The following is a 27558-nucleotide window of genomic DNA, read 5'->3' as shown; positions in this document are numbered from 1 at the left end:
CCGCTCCGCTCCTGCTCCGTGATTTAATCGTGGCATCAATGAAAAGAAGTGCCGCCTCTTCATGTTTCACACCAGAAGTAAATAATGGACGCCTGAATAAATGAACGGCCCTCCGTTGCCGTGGCGCCATTGTTCCCCCTCCACTCCAATGACAATAAACTGCCAGATGAAGAGTTGTGGGCACAAATTGCTTGGCGGTGGAAAGGTGTGTGATTTGTCAGTGTGTGTGTGTGTGTGTGTGTGTGTGTGTGTGTGTGTGTTGGCCCGATGCACCCATCACGTCGCCTGGCTGTGGGTGCTGAACTAGTGCCCGCTTCCCCCTGCGCTCCAGCTGCATCTGCTTCTGAGCCCAAGGGGAAAAGAGTGTGTGTGTGAGAGCTTGCATCCATGCATGTGTGTGTGTGTGTGTGTGTGTGTGTGTGTGTGTGTGTGTGTGTGTGTGTGTGTGTGTACTCCCAGTGATTGCAGGGCTCTGCACTTACCCTGAGCCATTCACAGGCTCAGCATCACACAGTTGATTCAGCAACCTTGCTAATAGCGCACACATTAACTGCAGCACAGAAGAGAGGGGGTGAAGGGAGGGAAAGAGTGATAGATAGATAGATAGATAGATAGATAGATAGATAGAGAGAGAGAGAGAGAGAGAGAGAGGTCTTTGCATGTGAAACATCTGTGTTAAGCAAATGTGTGTGTGTGTTGCATCCACTGCCTGTTTGTGAGGGAGGGAAAAAAAATAGAGGAGGCAGTGAGAGTAAGCGAGGGAGGGAGGGAGGTGAAGAGAGGGAGGTGAAGAGAGAGAGAAAACGAACGGACGTGCGTTGCCGAGCGCTGGCGAGGAAGGATGGACGCTTATGTTTGAGCTGCGACGGCAGAGAAGATTTGGCAATGCCCGCCGAAGTGAAGGAGGTAAGAGTGCGTTGGAACGGCTCTATTTGCTCTCCCTCCCTTCTTTTCTGTCTTCCGTCGCCCCTGCAGAGAAGTGTAAGCCGTCCTCGGTGATGCTTGTCATGATGAATGAAGGAGGCGGCAGCAGCAGCAGCAGCAGAAGCAGCAGAAGCAGCAGCAGATATTTGCTTCACCTCGTCTCCGCCTGCTGTTTGGGTGCAGCGTCTCCTTGTGTGCATGGATGAACATACTAACATCTTCATCAAGTGTGTGTGGGTGCAAAGTGTTTCACGGTTTTCTTTGTGATGAGGACGTCCTCTATGTGTGTGTGTGTGTGTGTGTGTGTGTGAGCCGCACACCCTCTGGTGAGTGTATTAGCGAGACATTAAATCCGACCATGCGGCATTTAACTGTTTCGGTGACGCCGCGCAAACGCCGATTGACATAAACTTTGGCGCCGTCGATTCAACAGATCGAGTTCTCGGGGGGGTTGAAGTTGTGACTGATGCGTTCCGACGTGGGCGAGCTGATGTCACGCGCGGTCGGCCCCGGAGCAGGAACCCCCCCCCCCCGAAAAAAGAAAAAAAAAAAAAATCACTCCGCATTAGATCAGGCCGGTTCCCCGGAATAATAACGACGGGAGCAAGATGGTGATCTCGTCGCTCCTGCGCCGATGATGCACCTGACGTCCGTCCTCCTCCCGCCCCGAGTCGCATCCAGGACCATCATCTTGACCTATTTGGCTCGGCCGCCGGCCGATGGTGCAGTGAGTTATTCAAATGAGTTTTGACTCACCGTGGCCCGGCTCTCCTCGGAGCTCCGGGGACGACGGGAGGGGGCGAAGCGCAGTTGTCATGGTGGAGCTCCACTCAGATCCTCCTTCTTCTTCTTAAACCGTCGTTTCCCACCGCTTAACTCAATCCCAGAAGGTGTCGGAGCGGAGATCATCTCCCGGCCTTCCACCTCGCGACACGTTTCCGAGAGGATCCGGAAGGAGTCCCGGGAGCGTTAGATGTTCCGGACCGAGACGGTCGTGGAAAGAGGAGATCCGAGGACAGGAAGTTGGAGAGTCGGAGAAGATGCGGGGTGAGATGGAAGCGTTGGAGGTGACAAAACGAGAAGTGGCTTTCACACCTCTCCAGGCAGATGTTGCAGATTTGCGACAGCTAAATGCTACTTAGCTAATTACACCACAACTTAATTTGAGCCTGAGAGGGTTAAACGGGAGAAAATATTTGATTTTTTCACTATTTCGCCCTTTTTTTTTGGTCTCCGACACGCAGTTACAGCTTTCCAAAGCTCAAAGTTTAACCAAAGTCGATCTCCGACACCCGTCGCTCGACCCGCTGAGCTTTTCTTCCACCGATGTTCGCGCGATGGACGGGTTTTCGAACTCGGGGGAAACCGTGGAGACTCCACACCTGTGAGAAGCCGAGCGAGGACTTTCCGGTGGCCGAGGCGCGATGATGCATTTTTGAAGAATCCCCTCGGATTCAATCCGGCAGGATTATACACTCAATGCACGCAAATTGATTGATACGATTCCAATCCGGCTGCGTATTTGTGAATCGGCGCGATGCTAATGGAGGGCTCTCAAGGCCGAGGAGGCTGCGACGGATAATTAAACATGAATTAAAGCGGCCGAGCGGATTTGAACGGACGAAGAAAATCAACGTTTTCCTTTTCGTCGAGGAAAGAAAAACGGCGTAAAAGGTGTTTACAGTCGAACGTAGCCTCCGGTTCTCTTTCTCTCTCCGAGATGCTGAATTATTAATTCGCGCTGGTAAATGAAACCCATTTCGTTCGGGAACGAAAGTTTAAATTCTACTCTGAATAGATAAATGGAAATGGCAGAAAACTCCGCGTCGCTGAAATATTGATCCGGCCGTCGGCTTCGGCCATTTCCTCCGCGACAAATAACTTGATTACCCGCGAAAATCCCGAGGCTTATCGGACGTCGCCGGACTTGCACGATATTTACCGTTGATTACGTAATCCCTTCCCCCCCCCTTGAGAATAGGTTTAAAACCGTTAGCATTAGCCTAGCCGGCTAGGCATCGCCATCACTCCAATGTATCCTTCTTCTCAGCTCTCATTTCATTTCTCTCCTACTTTAGCTTCTTGCAGGCGCCCATCATTGTTATTATCTGATGGATATTAAAGCTAGAACTGTGTAATTTTTTAGCTATTAGCATGAAACTGTTAGCGCTACGGGTATTAGCATGAGAGGTCATTACTGGCAGACTTAGCATCCGAGGTTTCGGAGTCATCTCTCCGGTAAAAGGCGACAGTTTCTGTCGACAAAGAGCTTCAGTGTTTCTGTAGATCATCTTCTGACCTGAGGTCAGATCAGGGGTCGTCAGACAACCGGTTCGGGATTGCGCCTTAAATTGAGCGTGGAAATAAAATGAAATAAATCGACACTTCCATTTGATGAAAGTGTGGATCCCCCCCCCCCCGTCCCTGCAGGGGATAATGGTTCAGTCCAACCCAGGAAATGAGCAAAACATCACAAAATTCTCATGATAGTAACAAATAACAGGGATAAAGTGAATGTTAAATGCAGCGAGATACAGCGAGGCGCCCATCCGGTGGCGAGATAATCATAAACAGGCGAGATTAAACCTTCAAATGCGCCTCTTTTTTCCTTCTTTTTTTTTTTTTTTAACTCTTCCACGTCGCCTGGAGGATTTAGACTTTATCACGTAATTACTACTCGCCGTGCTGCCGGATTGAAATTTTGTTCTTACCCGCAGGCCGAGAAACGGGCGATCTGGTATCGATGCGTGTATTGATAGCGAAGATCTGGGAGGAGCTGCCAGGCAGGAGGTCTGAGGGAACATCGGAGAGGAGGGTTGGACGGAGGCAGGAGAAGATTAAGGCGTTATATTTAACCCTTATATTATGTTAAGGGTCAATTTGACCCATTTCACCCATTGACCCAATGGGTCAAATTGACCCTTAACATAATATAAGGGTTAACGTGACTTGGACGTCTTCACAAAAGCGAAACTCGGACGTTGGTCCTCTGACTCGATTGATACGATATAAAGGTTGATTTCCGAGACGGTTACCATCGGTTAAAAAGCTCCGTGGTTTGAACCTTTTTGAATTTCGCAATTTTTACCGAAACATCCCGATACGTGCAAACCGATGTCGGTGTCCGTGTGGTTTAGGAGCAGAGTTCGGACGGTCCTCCTGCTCCTCCTGCGTCTTTGTCCCAGGAGGTCAAACCGCCGGAGAAACAGCAGCCCGGCAACGATGAGCCCGACACGCCGACCTCCATCGCCTCCGCCGTGACGTCCACCATCGACAGCTCCACGGAGAACGACACCCCGCTGCAGACCGACACCGAGGTGCGTGACTCCGAGGAGACGAAACGGAAAATCTCGGAAAAAATGGTTCGCGTTTCCTCCTCGCGGCAAGAAGGTCGCGCGAAGGTCCTCCGAAAAAAAGCCCGAGGAAAGTTCATTTATTTTTTTGTTTATTTGGTTTGGACGGTGCGTGTTTCGTCGTCCACGCTTGAAAATGAGATGAGATGAGAACAACTTTATTTATCCCGAAGGAAATTGTTGTGCCAGAGTTTCAAGCAAAAACATAACAATAATAGATAATAGTAGGAGTGTCAAGGTTAAGGCTATCTAGTGTTTTAAGGTCTTTTTAAGGTGACGGTTTCATCTGTGGTCCTGCGACGAAAACGTTTGAACAAATAAATGGATCCTCGCTTTTCTCGCTTTTCACGTTCCAAGAAAAGTGAATTCCCGCAAAGAAGAGACGTGATTATTTTGATTGTATTTACAGATACATTAACCCTTTAGCGACGCCCCTGCTGGGGTTTTTTTCTTGGGGTTTTCGCTGCCTCTGCTTGGAGATGGTTTTCCGAAGCGTCACGGCCCCGTCCTTCGAGAGACTAAATTGAACCGTATCGTCGTCCCCCATCTTGCGACATGTTTTGCAGGGTTTTTGCAGCGTTTCTTCGAGCGCGAGACCGCCATCTTTGATTTATTCCTCTTCTCGTCCGTTGACGCAGTCTGTTAAGCCATTGATGATATTTTATTTATTTCATAAAATGAATTTCAAGTTTCATTTTGTCATTTTTTTTTACAGAGTTTTTGTCTTAGGCTAAAATACGGCTATGTCATCATGAAAAAAAAAAATTAAAATACAGTAAACCCTTGTTTTTCGCGGGGGTGACGTTCCAAAAAGAACCCGTGATAGGCAAAATCCGTTAAGTAGAAACCTTTATTTTTTTTTACAATTATTATTAAATTTTAAATTATCAAATTAAATGTATCAAATAAAACAATTTCCTTTGGGATAAATAAAGTTCTTCTCATCTCATCTCATCTCTTAAATACTCTATTATACATTGAAAAGAAAGAACAAACCATTTTACAGGCTCAATCATTTGTCTCACAAATAAAAGTACTGTACTTTAGAAAGGTTTTTTTCAACAAATAACGTCTGTATTGTACTGTCAAATAATAATTTTAATCATCAATGTGAACAGAAGGCTTCAAATGGCAGAGATTAGCTCCGCCCACCGCGACCCGAGTAATTGGATTAAACGGGAGAAAATTAAAAATGATTATGAAAAATATTGCCGACAGTTGCAACCCTTTTTGCATCCTTATTAAAACTTCTCGCTGCTGTCGTCCTTATGTTTTTTTTTTCTTCCTCTTTATGGAACGAACGGAAGATTGATTCATTCCGTAATGCCGACCTACAGCCGCATAGCTTTTAGCTTCCCTTAGCATGTCCAGAAGTTTAACTTTATCTGCCATAGATAGCATCTTCCGCTGCCTTTTGGGCCCTTTTGTCGCTCCAGAGCGTTTTGTCAACATTATGGGTTTTAGAGAAAATTGCAAGAGAATTTGCACGTACGTCATGTAAATTTGTCAAGCTGTTTTACGTACGTGTACATATTAAACCGCAACGTTATTGACGCACAGGTAGAGAAGAAGCGGAGTGACTTTCTAGCCGATCAGAATGCAGAACACAATGCACCATGCAAATCCAGGAAGTAGTGAAACCGTGAAAAGTAAACACGTTCTAGCGAGGGATCGCTGTACCGCAAAAAATCTGCTAGTAGAACGATAAATCGCGAGAACCGAATGACAAAAAAAAAAACAAAAAAAATGCGAAATAGCGAGGTTCCACCTATTTAAGAGAGAAATAAGAGTCTTATTTTGCTTTGAGAGGCTTCGGCTGAAGGCGACTCGCTCACTCCTGGTGGTTTCAGGCATCCAGGCCTCATTTAACGTCGCCGATACACATCTGCAGAGGGCTTTACCTGTGACTTTCTCCGACGGAGTTAAAGTTTAAATCAATGAACTGAACCAGACAATTAATTTCCCCCAATTTACTCTGCGTCTGAGCGGCGGCTGGACTTCTAGTTGTCTCATTAGGGTCCAATCTAAACTCATTTTCAACAATTCATTATTCGTTGGCAGGGAAGAAGAATTTATTATTTAGCGGCGGTGCACCACGCCAGGCCGGCGCTGACATAATGATGATTGATTACTGCGATGATGATCAATGGGTGTGATGGGGGGGCGGGTTGTTAACTTTAAATGAACCGGTGGCAACCATAACGTATTTCATCTGTTCCCTGTGAATTAGGAACGCGCTCTCCTACGTATTGATTCGGTGGCGCCCGAAGGTGCTTTGGAAAAGCTCGAATTTCGCCGGAATAACTGTAGCGCCGCGTCCGATCCTCGCAGGAGCCCAAGGCCGCGGAGCAAGAAGGCGAACGGGCGGCGGACGAAGCCCGAGTATCCTTGGAGACGCAGCTGGGGAGCATCCAGCTACCCGATGTCGAAGATAAGCGTCCGGCGGGGTCAACCATCTCCGAGGCGAACGCGGAGCCGCCGAAGTCCGCCCCGCCGAGCGCCTCCGTGACGGCGCCGCCGCCGCCGCCGCCTCCGCAGCACCCCGATGAACCTCAGCTGGTCAACCCCGACGCCCAGAGCAGGGTGTTCACCCTTCCAGAAAGCTACCGAGGCCTCCAAGGCGACATGTATGCTGGGTACGGAAGCCTGTCCCGCACCTCCCTCCACCACTACCTGCCGTCCAAGAACTTCCAGCCAGGCGCTCACTTCACCCTGCCCTTCCTGAGAGACAGCTACGCCGCCCCCGTCCTCGGCACCCACCTGGAAGCAGACGGGCTCGGGGATCGCGCGGAGAACCTTCTGGACTTGAAGACCGACCACCCGGCGGCCGGTTACGCAACGCTGGGCGGAATCCATCAATTCAGGCCAATTACCACCATGGAGCTCCTCAGGGAGCCGTCCAGGACCAGGTAACGGGACGGCGGATCACGAGGAAAATTTATTTCAAGGACTCTCGTTGTTTCCGTGGTTCCGTCTGTGTGTGCGTTCGCACTTTCAGAAGGAGCTGGGCGAAAACCGAGCTTCCTGATAATCTGACGGCTAATGTTTGTCGCGCAAAGTTTGGGCTACATCCTCGTCGCCGTAGCGCTGTAAGGGAACCAAAATCTCCATGGATTTATAAATAATATAAGCAGGACAAGGGTTATTACTGGTTCCCGCACCGTGCTACAACATTAGCACCCGCAGGAGCATACATGTTTTATGACATCAGTTAAGATGCCTGGACTCAACTGGCTTTAGCACGCGGAGAGCGATTATTCATAGGACATAAAATAGTAACTTTGCTTCCCATCTCTTGGGTGACGAGCAGCATTGTTAATATTGTTTGTCTTCGCAGCTCCTCCTCCTCCTCTTCCTCCCCCCCAGTTCTATCTCGGCATTAGCATGATGGCATGTTGCATTTGGTAACCAAACCAGAAGGTAGGAAAAGTGAAAGACGCCGGCTAGCTCGGAAAAGGCTAGCCGGCGTTTGCCTCAGCCGTCCGCGAAAGGGACAGTTACTATTAAAACATACGTAGGACAATCGGAGCGATGCTAGCTCAATGCCGGGGGCCTTTTGCTTCGACCGGGAAGAGAGCGTACGATCAGGACGACGGGCGTATGAAGGTTGGGAGGGAGGCGCTAATAGTAACAGTAGCGCTAACAGTTACGTGGTGCTTGCTAACAACTCGACGTCCAGATCTGACCCTGACAAAAAGGCTCAAGAAAACAAACCTGAAATTAAATACTGTGTAAAATTCCCTGCACTGCTGCTACTCATAACGACGGCGCGCTAGAGTTGATGCTGCAGTGACCCGAGACTGATGAAGCGGCGTTTGACGGAGCCGCATTTCGTATTTGCAGTCCCGCGCACGCGCCTCCGAAAACAAATACGGTAGAACGAGGCGTACAAAGCCCGATTCAAGGCTTCAGCTGGTTAATTATCCATGTGAGGCTTCGCGGTGTCGCAGAGAATCACCAGTAGCCTCCCTCTATCTCCTTCTCGCTCCCTCTCTCTAAGCTTAGCGTGGACAACAAGACAGATGGACAACAGTTTAGTGGCAGCTGGTATCAATCACAAATGTCAGCCTGCCGCAAAGTCAATAAATAAGGAGGTTTCACCTGCTAGTGCCTGCCAGGAGCTTTTCCTTGGCTCATATAAAATGACAGAGCCGATTGTAAAAGATACAAGGGACTCTTTCATTCTGCTAAACTTAGGAAAGCTCTGTGTGCGGCCTCGTAAAGGCAGACGGACACGTGGAATGCTAACACGAATGCTTTGTCCGTCCCTTCAGGGGCGGCTACGACGACGCCTTCATGGCTCAGCTGGAGGGGAACCTGAACCCCTTCTTTCAGGTCATGTGCCGAGCTCAGACCCTGCAGTTCCCGCACAAGCGCAGCAGCATGGTCAGCCTGGACAGCATCCGAAGAGACCCTCGCTGGAGGGACCCCAATCTGCACGAGGTCATCTCCATGCTCAGCCACCCGATGGACCCGGTGAAGTCCAACGCGGCCGCTTACTTGCAGCACTTGTGCTATGAAAACGATCGCATCAAGCAGGAGGTCCGCCAGCTGAACGGCGTGCCGATCTTGGTGGAGTTACTGGACCATCCCAAACCCGAGGTCCACCGCAAGGCCTGCGGCGCCTTGCGCAACATATCGTTCGGGAAAGACCACAATAACAAGATGGCTATCAAGAACTGTGACGGTATCCAAGCTTTAGTCAGACTCCTGAAGAAATCCAGCAGCATGGAGGTCAAAGAGTTAGTCACAGGTGCATTTGGAAGTTTGAGTCCACCTCGAGACATACCTCGGCTACCTTTCTGCACTTCAGCTTTTTAAAATCCCGTCCTCGCAGGCACCCTGTGGAACCTCTCGTCACACGAGCCCCTGAAGATGACGGTCATCAACCACGGACTCCCGACGCTCAACGACGAAATCATCATCCCCCACTCTGGCTGGAGGAGAGACTCCGCTGACCCTTCCAAGCTTCAGAGTGCCGAGTGGACCACGGTCTTCAAAAACACCTCTGGATGCCTGAGGTGACTTTTCCCTGCTGCTCAGGAATAATCATCAGTGCATCAGTGGCAGTGGATTTAGGTGTTTTGCCCATCTTCTTTGTGTAGGAACGTCAGCTCGGACGGAGCCGACGCCCGGCAGAGGCTGAGGGAGTGCGACGGGCTCGTGGACGCTCTCCTTCATGCCCTCCAGTCAGCGGTCGTCAACAAGGACACTGACAATAAGGTTGGTCAAGCTGCTGCGATGACCTACAATTTAAGTTTGAAGAAAAAAAATCGGTCCTTCCCTAGCGCGAACCGCTGTAAGGGTTGATCTTACTAGCTTCATGCGCGGGTTGACAAGGGTTAAGTGCCCTCTCTCCAAAAAGTTTTGCGGTGAACTCTGATGTGTAACGCATGGAAATACCCTCCCGTATCCGAAAATCCACTTGAAGCCGTGGGCGAGAGAGAGGGAAGCTGGGCTCTAACCATTAGCATGTTTGCTAGCTGGTTTTCAAGCACATCCTTTTAGTCTCAAACTGTACATCCATACTGGAGGATCCCATTGGACGGAATGGACGTCCCCAGATCCAGTCCACATGGGTCAATGGCAACAAGGCCTTTGGCCTGGACCACAGGGTTCGGGTACTGCGAGAAAGCATACCGAGTACATCCTTGCAAAGCCTGGCTAGTTCGGTCGGTAGAGAACGAGTCTCTTAATCTCAGGTCAATAATGTTTATCTGATACAGTAGAGGACGGCTAGCTTAAATGCCAAACGTTCATTCATTGGCGACACAGCTTAGCATGCACTCTGTGGAGGCAAGAGGCGGGGGACAAACAACAATTCACCCACTCATTCACGCTTCCGGACAACTTGGGGTGTCCAGCGGATCTCCTGCATGTCCACGGAGACGCGGGTAGAACATGCAAAGTCTACACAGAACGGCCACCTTTCAAAATCCAACCAGGGACCGTCTTGCTGTGATGCAGAAGCGCTCGCCATAAACGTTTCCCATGGAGATTCAAGATTTCCAGGCCAAACTGCGAAGAAGTGATAGGCTGCTGGCGAAGCTGGAGAGCAGATAACATTTCCCTGGCCTTTAAAACTAACTTCAGTCAGTTTCCTTGAAGGAGCTCTGCTCAGTGCTGAGCTTTCAAGAACAACAAAAAAAAATCTCATGGACTTGCTCTTGGAGGGGGACTTTGTAGATGAGTAATTTAATTTTGGGTGTTTTGGGTGAACACATCGACAGCTGAGCGGCTCAAACTTGAGTGGGGAGGAAAATTGCTAACTCTGTTCCCTCGCGCAAACGTAGGTCTTTACCGCTCCAGATACTGCAAGCACAGGGCAATCATCTTCTGCACGCTCGGTTATTGAACGTGCGCGGCAGTCGGCCGTCCTGCAGGAAACACCGAGGCATAGCTTTTTGGAATTAAAGAGGAATTCTGAATTCCGATAAGGTGCTCAAACGTCAGTCGTCGAACTCGCCCGTGCCTAAAGTCACATTAGAACCGCTACGCTAACAACCGGAAAAGGAGGAAGCGCCGCCCCGTGCCGCGCAAAAATGAAGAAATCAGAAATGCTAATCTGCTGCGCGCATTGGCTGTTATTCAGGAAATATCACTTTTATGTGCGGAGCTGTAATTGCCATTAGAGTTTCACACTCTATCAAATTAATACAGATTACGCCAAAGCTGCCAACAGTCATACGTCTCCCTCCCCCCCCTGCGGCAAGGCTCCGCGGGATCTCATCGCACAGATACTGCCAGACGGCGAAAACGCAAAATAGCATTTTCATGGCGTGAGCAAAACTGCCGAGTCAGTTTTACCCCAAACCGGTTGATGATAACAGCTCGTTTCCGACATATAAAATCAACGGAGAGGCTCAACGCCCGCGGGTCGCCTACTTGTTTGTCTTTGCAGGATCGCGGTAGCGTCCCACTGAATGGTGCGACCCCCGTTAGCATAACAACTAGCACATCTAGTTTCTGCAGATCGACTCTCCCATTTACACAACGAGCCACCGTAACCCTGGTAGTTATATTCGTAAACTCCCCGCAGGTCATTAGACCTGAAGAAGCCTCTCGTATGACATCTTCCTTCGTCCCTTGGAGACCCCAAGAAGTTCCGCTACGCGACAGATTAGCCCGACGTTCCAGGATGCTCTCCGCCTTCGTATCCGAGGACCTCACCCTTCCATCTCCACTCAGGAAACTCAGCTGTCTGGATCAGTGACCTCACCACCCAGTGCTCTTGGCTACCGGCGACGGTCGGATGTTAAACAGACCGGTGACGCGATGCTCGTTTCATTTCCGCCGCAATACCGAGCGCCGAACCCCTCGGCTCGAGCCGGGGACTCTCTTCCAGCGGGGCAGGGAGCGTTCCAACAATTCCCTGGCCGAGAGCCACGGCGTCTGACTCCAAGTGCTAACTCTCTCACTCATCTGCTAATTGCCCCCGGGCCTCCTGGAGGTCACGGTGTGACGAGGACCAACGGAGCGGCGACGGCGGCGTCCGCCAAAAAAGCACCGGGGCGGCGCTCGCTTTCCTGTACTGGACGCCGTCCACCCCCCGCCGGACGCACCGGAGATCGTGTCCGCAAAGAGAACGAACACAGCCGGCGACAAAAGGCCACTGGGAATGTGTTTGACATTGGACCGAGAATTTGGGCACAAGTTGCAAGGCGACCAGATGGCTCAGAATATGACGCCGTCAAACACCTTCTCCGAGTCCAAAGAAAGGCATACAGATCGGAAAAGATCGGAGATCTTAAACCAGGTGTATCGCGGACCTTTGGGCGTCCGTGCCCGGCCACGGGGAGGTCAGTCAGAACATGAACAAAACGAAAACATTTATTCCGTTAATGCTATCCAAGTGCGTTGCTTTCATTTAGCATTCATTTCATTAGCCGGTTAGCCCCTCGAAATGTTGATGCCGAATGCTAACTATTTATTTACAGAAGGTAAAGCGGAGTATAAGGATAACAATTTGAATCCTCGCTACGTGACCACACAAGGAGGACGATACAAACGCTTGTCTGATGATATTTTGCCCGCAAAACTGCAAAACCAACACGGGTATTTTTATAAAGCTTTGCACATCAAGAAACGCAACGCATTTCAAGGCAACTTAACACAAGTAAGCTGTTTTCGGACGGGCAGTTAACTAGTGTTTGTTGCACTTTGCAGCAGTAACATGCTATCATATAACACTGCTAAAAAACACTTTTTGCTTAAAGTTGATCAATTTCATATCTTTATCTTTAGTGTTTGTGAAGGTCAACACGCCACACGTTATTTATTATTCTGGTAACCAGTCGCAGCTAATCAGGATACGTAATCTACTGCCTTTTACAAATTCATTTTGAGCGGAAATAAGTTTAAGTTATCATCGGTTCAGGTTTCTCATAGGGCCCTTGTAAAAATGAATTCCCCTGCTCGATTTAGATATTTGAGTAGCTAATGCTAAATGCTAACATACGGGGCAGCAACTTGTACAGCTCAAGTTCAGACGAGCAGTCGATGTTCTTTTGCCGTTTCTCCCGTTTTGGCCTTTTCAGAGAGTCCGCCTTATATTTGGGAGCCATATTGAGAAGTAACAAGTCACAAAAAAAAAAAGTGAGATGTGAAAAAAGCACGCGATTGCCAAACGGTATTCTAATTTTTAGATTATTACTGCAGAAAAGTCGAAACGCCTCAAGTCGAGAAGGTCACACATATATTTGTTGATAAAAGCTAGGTTTTATTTGTCATTGTCACCCGTCTAGTCGGTGGAGAACTGCGTCTGCATCCTACGCAACCTGTCCTACCACGTCCACAAGGAAATAGCGGGAATGGAGCGCTTCCAGGAGCCCCACGCCAACCATCTCATGAGGTCGGTGGGCCAGCAGAAGAAGAGGAACGAACCCGACTGCTTCGGAGGGAAAAGGCCCAAAGGTTTGTCGCTCGTTACCGGCGAGAACGTCGGAATTAGCAACCGCTAGCTGAGCGCGTACGTTAATGGGAATTCATTATTCCATCTCTCCAGATGATAAATTCTGTTATTCCAACTCTATGCAAAGAAATTAGAAAAGTTCTGAAAAGCAGTGCATTCAGCTACACACACACACACACACACACACACATGGTTAATGTTGCGATGTAGGAGTTAGCTGCTGATGAACGACCATCTGTTAAGTCACGTCCACAGTGCAGGGATGCTACTTTCCCTGATATTTTGGCCTGAACTGCTAATTCTAAAGAGGCCTTTTACATAATACTCCGACGTATGAGCACATCTAGCAGCTGTTTTCTCCCCCGGGGCGGCAGCAGACCCAACGCAAACAGTGATTCATCACGACAAATGGACGAGCGGAACGTATATAAATATCAGCGGAACCTGGAGAACCGCTGCTGCCGTCGGAGCGTGAGGACTCCCGCCGGCGTCAGCGTCACAGAAACATCCCGGAGAAAAATATCTGACGAGTCAGAGCGTAGATGTTTGGAAAGAAAACGCAAACTGACTCCTGGTTTATTTGTGATGAATGCCACCTTTTGGATTTCCTACATACTCGGCAAAGCGAAGAACGGGAAGGGATCTCGACCATTCACGCACACAACAATGGCATGACGAGGCGCCAATCGGGCCGTCGGGAGCAGCATGGCGGTTCAACGTCTGGCCCGAGGACACTTTGGAGTAAAGAAAGGAGGAGCCGGGAATCAAACCGGCAACCTTTGAATCGCCGGAACGCCCGCTCTACCAGAGTGAATGGATCCTCTACCGTAATTTTGGGATTCAATCCCTTTTGGGCTGAATCTGCCAAACATCTTCAGAGATCTCCGGTCACTGGACATTTTGCAGGGTTACATGATGGTTCGGGCCTCCAAGAGCCTCTTTGCTCCGGAACCGGGCATTCTGGATGGCACTCGACGCTCTCCATGCCGGATAAGAAGTGGGTGAAGTTTTCAGCCAAGGACATGTATGCTTCGGCCAAGGACATGTATGCTTCGGCCAAAGACATGTATGCTTCGGCCAAGGACATGTATGCTTCAGCCAATGACATGTATGCTTCAGCCAAGGACATGTAGGCTTCAGCCAATGACATGTATGCTTTTAGTTTGGATCCCCACAAGCACGATGTGGCCTTACTTCTCTGGACAAAATGACAGCTGTGGATGACAAAATCAGGTTTGTTTTGCCTTGTACTTGTGAACCCGAGGAAGACCTTTCCATGGCCGGTACACAACATCCTTGTTTCTACCAAAGGCCTTTGAGGCCCCCAAAGGCCTTTCAACCGCTCCGTACCTTTTTTCTCAGAAGAGACACCCGCTCAACCCCGTCGCTGTTGTTTCACGGACGAGCTGTGTTTCATCTGCTGCTGCTCCTGCTTCCTCTTCAGATCTAATCCCTGCTTTTGTTCTCTCCTCTTCCCCGCTCACATCCCATCCTCCAGACGAGTGGTTCAATCACGGTCAGTCTCCCGGGTATCGCCGTGACAGTGGCCCGCCGCCTCGGCGCCACGTCGACTTTGCTAACGTTACTTGGAGAATGATGGTCGCTGTGTGCATGCGTATGTCTGTGGTGTTCAAGCCGGCCGAATTGTATTTGTGGACAGAATCCACGTACGGAGCAGATGGAAGGTACATTTGAAAAGCGCATCATCAAAACCCCATGCAAACAGGAGTCCTTAACGATTGTGCTTTTTGCTTATCGCTAATAGATGAAAGCGAGTCCCTTCCATCATCCTCGTCATCGCCGCCCATCATCGTCATGAGGTGTTTGTGCCGTCCTTCACCGTTGAGCTGTTTGCTTTGTGTGCGTGACATTGGCATGGCCGGGAAGTGGGGGCGCCGGGAGGGGAGGTGGGGGGGGGATCCCATTTAAATGCGGGGCCACACCTCGGCACCGGCGCCACTTTTGTGTGGGGTTTCATTACTGAAAGCAAAATCGCGCCGCAGCCGGAAGACGGTTAACATTTCTATCCGTCTGCGATAAAAGATACCGACATTTTTCGTCAAGATACGGCATCACCTTAAAAACGAATGCCGTTGTAAAGTACCCTAACTAGTCCCGGGATCCAAAGAGCGCAGACTCTAATGCAGATATTCCCTCCGTGTGGATGTGGCCGCGATCGTAAAAGAGATCGGAGCTGATCTTATGCGTCCCACGCTCCAGCCAGTGAATGCAAATCAGAATGAAAAGCATGTTACGATTGCGGGTCAGCTTTATACTACTTGGCACCCGCCCAGCAGCCTCTGCTGGCTCGGCGCGAAGCCGCCTCTGCAGGCGTCTGCAGAAGCGGTAATTTGATTTCATGTCGTTTCATTAAACGAATCTATCTTTATCCGCTCGCCAATTTACCGTCTGACCTACCCGACCAGGCCGGCTTGCGGGACGCTCGTGCGTTTCAGAGATAATCGCACACGGCGCAAGACATACATGTTCCTTTTCGCAGTCCACTCTTTTTCCCCCTGAGGTTTCTTGTCCTCCTCTTGCAGGGCTGAAGATGCTCTACCAACCAGAGGCGGTGAGACTTTACCTCTCCCTTCTCACCTGCAGTCACAACCACAATACCTTGGAGGCAGCCGCAGGAGCGCTGCAGAACCTCGCTGCGGGACACTGGGCTGTGAGTGGATGGAATACTTGCTAATTCTCTCTGACACTTAATCCTTTACGCGGGGATTGAAATTGTTAAGCGAGGCCCGGGATGAAAAAAGAAATGGGCTCCTAAAGGCCGGGAATAAAAGGGAAGGGGAGCGGAGGGTGCACACCTCCCCTCCTTGCAGGAAACCTGCAACACGACTGCAACACCGGTGACGGATCAAGGCGCCCTCCTTCCGTGGCGGGTCCACCTCGATTAGGCCGGCGGGATCGGCAACATCACGTGTTGTTCAGTTGGTTGATTTGCTAAATGTACATGAAAAGTCAACAGGCGCAGAAGGCATTAACGCCCACCTTAATCGAACCCTAACCCATTTAACCTTGCATTGACCTTACCCCGATCAGACCTTCTTCTTCCTCTTCTTTCGGCTTTTCCCTTCAGGCGTCGCCACAGCGAGTCAACTTTCTCCATCTAACTCTATTCTCTGTATCCTCCTCTTTCACACCAACTACCTTCATATCTTCTCTCACTACGTCCATAAATCTTCTCTTTGGTCTTCCTCCAGACCTCCTGCCTGGCAGCTCCACCTTCATCAACCTTCTACCCAGATCTTCACCATGGTTTAGACATGAACAGAGTGTTCATATTTAAGCCATCGCCGTCATCACTTTGTCTTGGTCATACATGTCCTGCACCCCTGTGACAAATTCTTCCTTCCTTTAGTCTTTTCCCTTCAGGGGTCTTCACAGCAAATCCACCTTCTCCATCTAACCCTATTCTCTGTGTCCTCCTCTCTCACACAAACAACCTTCATATCTTCTCTCACTACGTCCATAAATCTTCTCTTTGGTCTTCCTCCAGACCTCTTGCCTGGCAGCTCCAATTCCAGCATCCTTCGACCAATATATTCTCTATCCCTCCTCTGTCCATGACCCAACCATCTCCGTCTGGCTTCTCTGACCTTCTCTCCAAAACATCGAACATGTGCTGTTCCTCTGATAGACTCATTCCTGATCCTCTCCATCCTGGTCACTCCCAAAGAGAACCTCAACATCTTCATCTCTGCAACCTCTAGATCTGCCTGCTGTCTTTTGGTCATTGGAACAGTTTCTAGTCCAAACATCATCGCTGGTCTCACCACTGTCTTGTACACCTTTCCTTTTATTCTGGCTGAAAGTCTTCTATCTCTTCGAACCCCTGACACTTTTCTCCACCCATTCCAACCTGCTTGGACCGTCTCTTCACCTCTTTTCCGCACTCTCCTACGCTCTGGACTGTTGACCCTAAGTACCTGAAATCCTCCAACTTCTTGATCTCCACTCCCGGTAGCCTCACCGTTCCACTCGAGTTCCTCTCATTCACACACCCTGCTGAGAAGAAGCGTCCGGCGGTCCTCAGGCGGGAGTCGTAATCAAGATGAGTCAGAGGTTTACGCCCGAGACTGAAAGTTTCCAACCCCCAACAAGCATATCGAAGAAATGCACCAAAATCAGGGATAGTTCCTTTACAAGTCCGGTCCCTCGATCCAGTCGCCCCACGACTGCCGGCTCCTTCTTGCAGTTCGGCCCTTCCCTTTAGGCCCGCCGGCCTTGAGATCTCCTCTAGTTATTTGTCTTTGTCCCTTTATTTTATTGACTGAATAAGGAAATCTGATTTGATGACTCATGTATGCTCAACTTTAAATCCGCATACGAGCCTCCTGTCCATCTTCTGCCTTGTTCTGGTGGAGCTCAGCGATGCGGAGACAAATGCAGCAAATGGAGCAGTACCTCCGAAAGTCACGGGGGAGGGGGCGGCGGAGAGAGGTATGCTCAAGTGGTAAAAGGAACAGGTAGCAGGAAGACAACATGGCGTCGGTGGAACCGAACTTAGAAGTGAACTCTGAACTAGGAAAGGGGCGCACCAGCATACGTACATTTCGTTAGCGTAAATGAGCCTTGAGATTCGGGGCCGCTACTCCTGCTGATCATCTCAGATCGAAGTCGTGGGTAGTTGATTTTTCAAATCATTAGCGGCTCAAATATGCATCCGCCGTACAGAAATAGCGGGTTTCGTTTGGCTGCGGATCTACCGGCCGAGCCGATGGGGTTGACGGACAATACGGCCAGGCTGGCCTTTCTTTGGAGCTTTCACACCCGAGGCTTTTCGGGTTGTTTTTTTTTTTTCGTCTGGCCTGGTTAGATGTGTTTTATACTCCCATTCAAATGTGTTTAATTGAGATCCGTTCAGATTCTCAGACACGGAGACGATAGTCATCCAAAAAAAAGTTGAATCGCAGCCACTTGGACTCAGCTGCAAATGTCTAAAACCAACTCTATTATATTACAGGCTATTATCCGCGGGCGCTTCAACCCCCGGCTTGGATGCAGATTTGAGATATCGCGAAAAAGCCTGCATCATCACAAACCAGTTCCCCGATGCGGCGCCAATGGCATTCTTTGGCCAGAATAGACAAAAAAAGTTCACGTTAACTCGAGGGGCTGGACTCCGATTTTTTGACTTTAAGAGTCCTGAAATCACATAAGAACAAACACACACACACACACACACACAGCTATATATATCAGAAGCCCTGACGTCACTGTGCTGGTCTGTGTTTGTACCGATAGTGGTCCAGCTACATCCGGGCCACGGTGAGAAAAGAGAAAGGGCTGCCAATTCTGGTGGAGCTGCTTCACTCAGATGTGGACAAAGTGGTGCGAGCCGTGGCTATTGCTCTGCGCAACCTGGCCATGGACCGAAGGAACAAAGACTTAATAGGTAACAGCTTGTAGCCGTCACGTCCACACATGTGGCCTCCGGTGCTCACGCAAGCCGACAAACGCCTCGCTGTTATTTCAGGGAGCTATGCCTTGAGGGACCTGGTTGGTAATCTACCATGTGGGCAGCAGCACCCGGCAAAGAATCTGGAGGGAGATACAGTGGTGTCCATTCTGAACACGATTCACGAGATCATCACAGACTGCCCGGAGAATGCCCGGGCACTCATACAAGGTCATGCCGTCCAGAAGCTGGTGGCCATCAACAAGTCAAGGTACACTCACTGCAGTGACACCTGAACTGAAGCTAGCCTTGGTGGTGATAATATTGTCACAGTGGTTAGCGCTTCTGCCTCATAGCAAGAAGGTCCCTTGTTTTGGGTCACACAGGGGGCCTTCCTGAGTGGAATTTGCATGTCCTCCCCCACTTCTATCTCAATCAAAAACCAGCAGGAGGTTCATGGGAGGATCTGGCATAGGCTACAGCAGCCCGCGGCCCCGAGTGCATGCTAAGCGGTATAGACAACAAATAAATGAATGAACATTGGCATCTAAACTAGTCCTTCTCTAGTGTATGCTTCCTGGGGTCATCCAAACACTATGGTCCAGGACCCAGGCCTTGTTGCCATTGACCCATGTGGACTGGACCTCAGGAAGTCCATCCCGTCCAATGGGATCCTCCAGTTTGAATTTACAGTTTGCTTCTTTGGAGAGACCAAAAAGATGTGCTTGACAACCAGCTAGCCAACATGCTCGCGGTTAAAGCCCGGCCTCTCCCTCTCTCTCGCCCACGGCTTCAAGTGGATTTTTGGATACAGGAGGGTATTTCCATGTATTAAACATCAGAGTTCACCGCAGAACTTTTTGGAGAGAGGGCACTAAACCCTTGTCAACCCACGCATGAAGCTAGCAACATCAACGGTTACAGCGGTTTGTACTAGGGAAGGACCAAATTTTTTCCTCAAACTTAAAATGTAGGTCATCATAGCAGCTGAACCAACGTTATTGTCCGTGTCCTTGCTGAATAATGCTGACGGGAGGGCATGAGGGGACTAAACTAGTCTCTGTACTATATGCTTTTTTGGGGTACCCTGCGGTGCAAGACCAGGGCCTCGTTGCCATTTACCCTTGCGGACTGGATCTCAGGACGTCCTTTCCATTCCATCGGATCCTCCAGTAATTCTCATCTGATTTAGACTTTGCTTCTTCGCACAGGGCTAAAGGGTGAAACCAGCTAGCCAACATGCTAGGATAGACTCCATCATGCCTGTGACTCTCGAGTGCAGGATGTAAATAATGAAGGGATGAATGAATGCATACTGTCGCCGGCTTCATTTCAAAATCGTTAGCATAAGCGCTACGCTGGAAGTACTGAAACTGCAAATCTGCAAGACCTCTGGAAAACAGTCCCGATGTTCAGATATTTCTCCATCCAGAGTCAGTCAGGGGACAGCGGAGAACTCCCGGATGTCGACGGCACTGTTATTTTAGCATCATCGCCAGCAGCTCCAGGCGCAGCGGCGTCGAGGTTAGCCTCCGAGCTATCACGCCCCTCTGCTCAAACGCCTTCTCCGACCTCTTTGCCGTCAGCCAATCGGCGCGGGAAACCAAGGCGGCCTCCCATGTGCTTCAGACAATATGGACCTACAAGGACCTGAGGACTGCGCTGGTCAAAGCCGGCTGGAACAAGAGTCACTTTAAGGTACGGCGTTACCGTCGCTGCCGTTTCGGACATAAAAAGTGCATTAATCCGGATGAGGTTGAAATGAAATGCTATGTCATGAAAATGTCCTCCGCAGCCCACCCCTGCAGGAGCGACTAAAAAACCCAAGAGCGGCAAACAAGGCAGTGACGACATCACCTTGCCCCTCATGGACAAAAACCAAGGTCAGCGAATCAGTGCATGAATTCCCCCCGGCAAGAAAAAAAAAACGTTATTAAGGCATCATCTGCATGAGAGACGTGTCCTCGGGCTGGAGAAGCTGCGGCGGCTCTTTTAACGCGGGGATTTTTTTTTTTTTTGTCCCGCGCCATATTGCTCTGAAACATCACCCAGGACTGATGACGTGCCGCCAAGGTTATCAGTGCGCAGACTTGGCTTATTAGCCCCAACCTTCCTTGCCGAGGGGGGAGGAAACGCGGGGGTGGGGTGGACGGTGTCACGCATCACCGGTCACATTTCATTTAAACCCGACGCCAGAGGGGGCGCCCTCATTCCCGCTGCCACAGCGACCTCTAGCTTCGGCCTCGCTAACAAGCAACTTCACCGAAGGGACGTCACCTTAAATAAACGAGAGATTCGGAATGAACTCGGACCTAGTTTGACTCTGTGTGTGTTAGTGACCCCAATTAAAGGACCACTTTCTGTTAAATGTACATTTTCAAAACGCAATTTGCGTTGTGTGTCCCTACATTATGTGCGAATGGTTGAAAGCAGTGAGGTGCAGCCAGGGGAGGCAGGAGAGGCCGTGCCTCACTTGCAAATCTTAGAAAGAAAACGATATAAAAAAGAAGGAAATGGTTATATTCATCAGTGATTTGCACTATAAAGGTATTTTTCATTTAACTTTGCCAGTTTTTGATTATTCAAAATGATTTTCACATTTACTGTTCAGAAGAGACGTTGGTGAGGTGAGGCAGCCGACCGTTGAGCCTCAGTGTAAATTGCGTAATAACGGCTGACCGCTGGCATGCTCTGCACTAACGCCGGATTGCCGCATCTATTAAAATGTTTAAACACTTTTTCTAGATGAACTACATTTCCAATTTGTCAGCAACTGTGTGTGTGTTTCTGGTTTCTTGTGCTGAGCGATCAGAAAACGGCCACAAAGTGAGGCACGCAGTTCTCCTGCCTCACGCTAGGGGGCGCTTATGATTCCTGGGATTCTTCTTGCGACTCCAGTGACAGTAAGCTAGAATTAGCAAGTCAAGCTAAGCGGTCCATATATTTTTTTCCTCTCCTTATTTTCTAAATGGAGGATTACCTATTCAAACTTAGACAATTTTCTAAATTGGACTCGCATGAACTTCGTCTATAACTAAAGGTAAGACCAAAATAACTTTTTTTTAATCCACATTTGCTTTTTTGTGTGCTACAGATGAGATTTTAAACATAACACGTTAACTGCTGCCAATCAAATGGTGAATAAGTTACTCTGTAGGGGTTCATTTGTTTGTTAATCTGACTGTGATGAAATCGGTGCCTCACCAGCCATCGACCTCACCGCACGTCACCGGGTCGATGTCTCTTAATTAGTGACTGGTTGTTCGTCTATAATCTAACGTATCATAATCATGAACTACTTTTTTTAAAATTAAAACGCAGTCCCCGTATTGTCTGCTAGCGGTGCTCTGTTTTAGTCAGTGTTGTAGCACGATGTAGCTCACAACCTAAAGCAGATGGTAGCAATGCGGCTTCCGGGTCCGTAAATAGCATTTTTACGTGTCGAAATCTTCTCGTCTCGGCTTCTGGACCTCGGAAATTCAAATCCAGTTACCAAGACAAGAGGATTTCAATAAGAATACAATATTAGCCACGTCCGTTCGGACGCCCTTGTTAGCAGCGCGCTAGCTTCCTTTTACACATCCTGAGCCTTCTTTCGCACTTTAGTCACCCCGTCCTAGTTCCCCCCTCGCCACCAAATCAAAAACCATTGTTGCTGCTCCGGAGGATGCGGGAGCCGAGGCGGGGCTGCCAAACGACGGGACGCCCGCGGGGACGCTCCGGCTCTTATCGCAAAAATGAGCAATTAAGACTCTCCCGTCGGATCTTCCTCATCAGCGGCGTAACAGGAATTCATATCAAACTGTGAGGCGGCGCCGCAAATGCTATAAAAAAAAAAAAAAAAAAAAAGGAGGGGATTTGAAGTGTAAACTTTTACGTGCCTAATGAGGTTGCGGTTCTTTGGTGGAGCTTATTTTCTTTGAAAAAAAATCACTCATTTAATAGTAATGAATATATTTATGGAGCTTTCCGTCAAAGTGGCGTACGAAGCAGAAGCGATAGCAGCAGGAGTGTTTATTTTTGTGGACCGAATGATCCGTAAGTTGCGTGGCGGGAGAACCCGGGGGGCTTCGGCCCGCCGGAGACGACCCCACCGCCGGGACTTTCAAATACGACGCCGTGTTTTCTTTGAATTTTACCAGAGGAGGCGCAACCAAGCGCAAAATGAAGTGTTTATCGGGCGGAGATTAGGAATTCATGAGCCCCCCGGCCTTATAATCACAGAGAGACTTATATTTGGAGTTTGGGATGAGCCGCGTTCTGGGATTACATGTGCAAATGGCAGCGGCGCTTTGCAGCAAACAAAACAAAACCATGAATATCAACAAGATATGAACGAATAAACAGACACTTTGTCAAAGATTGGAAGAAAAACGGCCGGGGGGGAAAATCAAAAGGTAAATTTAAATTGGTTCATTTGTTTATTTTCTACACCGCTTATTGGCTGGTGAAGCAGTGATGTCATCGATTAGATTTACAAACCCTACAGAGCAACTTATTCACCATTTTATTGGCAGCAGTTGACGTGTTTTGTTTAAAATATCATATCAGCGTTCTTTACGTATACACATTTTTGCATAGAAAAAAGTAAAAAAACCTTATTATCTCTTACCTTTAGTTATATCGGCAAAAATTAACTGGATGGCTGCACTTGGCTTGCTAGCTGTTTACTGTAGCTTGCTATTGCTAATTCTATTATTCTGTAGCCGAGTAGTAAGAAGGATCCTGGGATCGGCGGCGCCCCCTAACATGAGGCACCGACACTGCGTGCCTCACCTTATGTCTCTTCGCAGTCGTTTTATGATCACGAGAAACACAAGAAACACGTTACAGTTGTTGACGAAAAACATTAGACACATCAGCTAAACTATAGAAATTTAGTTCATATATTTAAAGCATTTTTTTAATAGTGACATCCACAGAGACAGCAATACGGTCTCAGTGCATAGCATGCTAGCACAGTTAGCAGAATCATTGCGCAATCCATAGTGGGCTCAGCTAGTTGTGTCACTGCACGTCTCTTCTTCATATTTGAACAGTAAATGTACATCTTTTTTGGCGATTTTGAAAAACAAAAAAAACAAATCACAAATAATACAAATCACTGAATAAATATAAATTTGAAATTTATTTTTTCATTTTCGTTTCATTTTTAAATTATTTTTAAAATTGTTGATTTATTCCACGGGCTGGATTGGACCCCCTTGTGGGCCAGTGCCGGCCCGCGGGCCGTACGTTTGACTCCCCTGGTCCACAAACAGTGAAAATGACCAAAAAGACAGGAGGCAGAGCTGGAGGTCACAGAGATGAAGATGTTGGGGTTCTCTTTGGGAGTGACCAGGATGGAGAGGATCAGGAATGAGTCCATCAGAGGGACGGCACATGGTAGATGTTTTGGAGAGATGGTTGGGTCATGGACAGAGGAGGGGGAGTGAATATATTGGTAGATGGATGCAGGAATTGGAGGTCTAGAGGATGACTAACAAGTAGATTGATGGAAGAGAACAAGGTTCTCTGGCGACCCCTGAAGGGAAAAGCCCAAAGGGAAAGAAGAATTTGTCATTGGGGTGCAGGACATGTATGACCGAGACAAAGTGACGACTGAAGAAGAAGAAGAAGTAAAACCTGACTTGACTTGTCAAGATGTTTAAGGAAGATAAAAGAGTGAAGTCAGATTTTATTTCTACGCCCGGTTATCCGATGAGACTTATTGGACAGGGCACACCCTTTTGGAAGATCTACACCGAGGTGCACACACTTGCGGTGGACCATCGCTACTTTGCGGTTTGGCTTTCACGCCCTCACTACTTCACTTTTTTTTTTTTTTTTTGGTAATGCAGTTCTTGGGATTTATCATTCCTCCGCGTTTTTTTTTTTGAAGTATTTGAAACTTTTTTTCATGATGAACAAGCTGTATTCTAGCCTAAGAAGAAAAAAAAAACACACAAGTGTGAAAACTGTTCACTTTGTGCTATTTAGTTTGTCCAGAAGTGTTGATTGTACCGTGTAAGAGTGTGGGAGGCCGAATCCGGTGGATGGGGGGGTCGCTAACAGTTTGCAGGAGGTCGAAATCTTTATCTGCTGAATATATGTTGGTGTAGCTTGTATAACCGCATGAACCCATATTGCACAAAACACTTCCAAAGGATCATCGTAGTCCGAAAACGCCACTCCACGTTTACCTTCTCGGGTTTAGCGATGGTAGACCGGCGGATGAGGCAAACCTCGATAATGACTCCCAATGGAAGTTGTAGGTTTTTGAGTTTTTCCTTGGTCTGGCTTCCCCCGGACATTTTAGTCCCCTTTTTAACGTTTCAATTTTGAATATTGAAAAATTTATTTCATAAGAATATTTCATTCATTCATTTTTTTTTTTCATCAGTGTTTAGTACAATATATAATTTCCCATGTTCGCTGTGATGGTGCGCTCTAGGCTTGTGTGACACTATCTGCTACTCCTGAAGATTTAAACATCAACTTATAATCCTTAAAATATATCTTATAATATAATTAAGAAAAGTGGGAAAGACTGAACACAAGGCCCCCAAAAAGAACATCATATTCTGCAGATTACAAGCTGCAAGTAGTTAAATATGCATTCGAAAATGATACCAGTAGGTTGCAAAGGCCATGGATATAAATGACTGCGGGAGGACCTTCTTGGTGTTAGCGCTTCATGCTAAGCTAATATGTTACGCTAAAATACCAAACACCTGTTAAACCTGTTGTTCTTTTTTTCTAAAATTACTATGATTTTGCCTTTCCAGATAAAATGTCTGTTCTCTGTCATTTTATTAAATACATTTCCCCCCAAAAAATTCGACTTATAGTCCAGTGCGACATATATATATATATATATATATATATATATATATATATATATATATATATATATATATAAATTTTTTTTTTTCTTTTTCATTATGAGTTTACTGGCAGGTGTGACTTTTACTCCAGAGTGCCTTTTTTATTTTTATTTATTTTTTAATCACCCCGTTTATCAATTTTTTCCCTTGTTGTTGTTGTTTTGTTTTTTTCCATTCTGCTGTTGTAGTTGTCACTTCTTTGTCTCCTCTATTTTATATTTATATTCATAAGATGACTGTATATTCATATTTCTATTCATATTCTTATTTTTATTCATATTTATGTCTCATCTATGCAATATTTATATTCATCTTTTTGTCTCTTCTATTTATATTCATATTCATATTTTTGTTTATATTTATATTTATATTTATATGCATAAGTTAGGTTAGACAAGATAGTATTTAATTTATTCCTTGTCACAGCAGCGCAACAACAACCATATCAATAATAAATAGTATATAAATACAAAATAGAGGCGATATACTGTAAATATGGATTAGAAGTGACAAAAATATGAATATACATATAAAATAGAAGAAACAAAACATTGTGGGTTTTCTGATTTGTCTCCATCTATATTTATATTAATATTTATTTGACATTTTTATCTGTTCCACTGCTGTGACAAAAGAATTTCCCCTGTAGGGATCAATAAATTTTACCTTATCTTATGAATTTAAATATGAAATAGAAAAGACATAAATATAAAATAGGAGAGAAATAAATATAAAATAGAAGAGACTTAATTGTGAAATAAATATAAAATAGAAGAGACATAAATATAAAATGGAATAGACATAAATATGGAAATTAATCTAAAATAGGAAACATAAATATGAATGTAACTAAAAATAAGAACATAAATATAACATTGGAGAAACAAAAATATTTAGTTTTTTCTGATTTGTCTCTGTTTATATTTATATTCATATTCATATTTATTGACACAAATAACTGTTGCGCTGCTGTGACAAAAGAATTTCCCCTCTAGGGATCAATAAACTTTATCTTATATCCTTTGATAGTCAATTACGGAAAACACGTTATTGTACAATCGTTGAGAAACGGAAATGTCGGAAAAGCTGTAATATGAAATAAAAGGGAAGCATCGACGGCGGCTAAGCTAACTAGCGACTGAAACGTCCTTCTTTGTGTCTCAGATGTTTACTCCACCTTAGAGCCGGCCGACAGAGTCGGAGACGGAAAAGGACCGGCGGTGGAGAGGGACGCCCTTCAGGTGAAGCTCCCGACTCGAAACCCGTCCCGTTCGGGTTCGCCCGCCGTTTCAACGCCGCTCCTTCTTCCCGCGCAGGCCATCAGCGAGAGGAAACACTTCATCCGAGCCGGCCGGCCCGCCGTCGGGCTGATGGACAACAAACCGCCGCCGCTGGACTCCTGGGTGTAAACGCCACGAAGCCGTCGACCCCCAACGATGCAAACCGACCTCCTGGAGGCAGAAAAAGAAACAGTCCACTTTAAGATATACCTTTACTACCCTTTTGTTTACATGAAATACTGTGCCAAATAGTTCCATGTATTTATTCGGAGGGTTACAGATCGGAGGGAAGCTGTAAATCCGGGCGGACTACGAGCGATATATGCAAACAATGGGGATCCCCGACTCCAAAGAACATACTTGGCGTACAACTCGAGTTTTACGGTGCATTTATAACACTTGTAGTTTGATTACGAGCCGACGGGCGTCGGGGCGATTTTGGTCCGAGGGACTCCGACGCAAAAACGATACACCCGGCGTTTCGCGATCCTCAAAACGCCGCCGGAAACATTTGGAATTCATAAAAAAGAAAAGGTGAAAAAATACACGGTCAGACTAGACTTTAAAATGGTCCCAATGCCGTTTGTTTGGAGATTGTAAATGTGTAACAAAGGACTGTTAATACTAAATGAAGGCATTTATATTGTAATATTTATTGTAATACCCACGTTATTAATTGAAGTTATAGATGTGTATTAGCTAATACCAGTAAGTGATCCGACATTAAAGTAGAACTCTGCTTTGCAGTGGTCCTTTTTGCATCGCGATGTTGAATGAAAAATGAAAATAAATGACATGCATAATTTCTCATTTA

The 27558-nt window shown here is 47.3% G+C and overlaps 1 protein-coding gene across 1 annotated transcript; it reads left to right on the top strand.

Annotated features, from left to right (window-relative positions):
* Window positions 1-785: 785 nt before the first annotated feature.
* On the top strand, window positions 786-27558 carry arvcfa (ARVCF delta catenin family member a). Its single transcript, XM_086151818.1, has 15 exons — window positions 786-906; window positions 4062-4241; window positions 6609-7186; window positions 8552-9030; window positions 9115-9298; window positions 9383-9500; window positions 13022-13190; window positions 14687-14704; window positions 15732-15859; window positions 18445-18595; window positions 18677-18869; window positions 20185-20296; window positions 20394-20481; window positions 26629-26705; window positions 26781-27558. The coding sequence occupies exons 1-15, from the start codon at window positions 886-888 to the stop codon at window positions 26871-26873; spliced, it is 2589 nt and encodes an 862-aa protein (XP_086007944.1). The 5' UTR covers window positions 786-885; the 3' UTR covers window positions 26874-27558.

The sequence above is a fragment of the Fistularia commersonii genome, chromosome 9, assembly GCF_037954325.1.
Source record: "Fistularia commersonii isolate RoL2024-O1a breed Wild chromosome 9, RoL_Fcom_v1.0, whole genome shotgun sequence".
Lineage (NCBI taxonomy): Eukaryota > Metazoa > Chordata > Actinopteri > Syngnathiformes > Fistulariidae > Fistularia > Fistularia commersonii.
The sequence above is the reverse complement of the archived record's forward strand: the minus strand, read 5'-3'. Positions and strand labels throughout refer to the sequence as shown.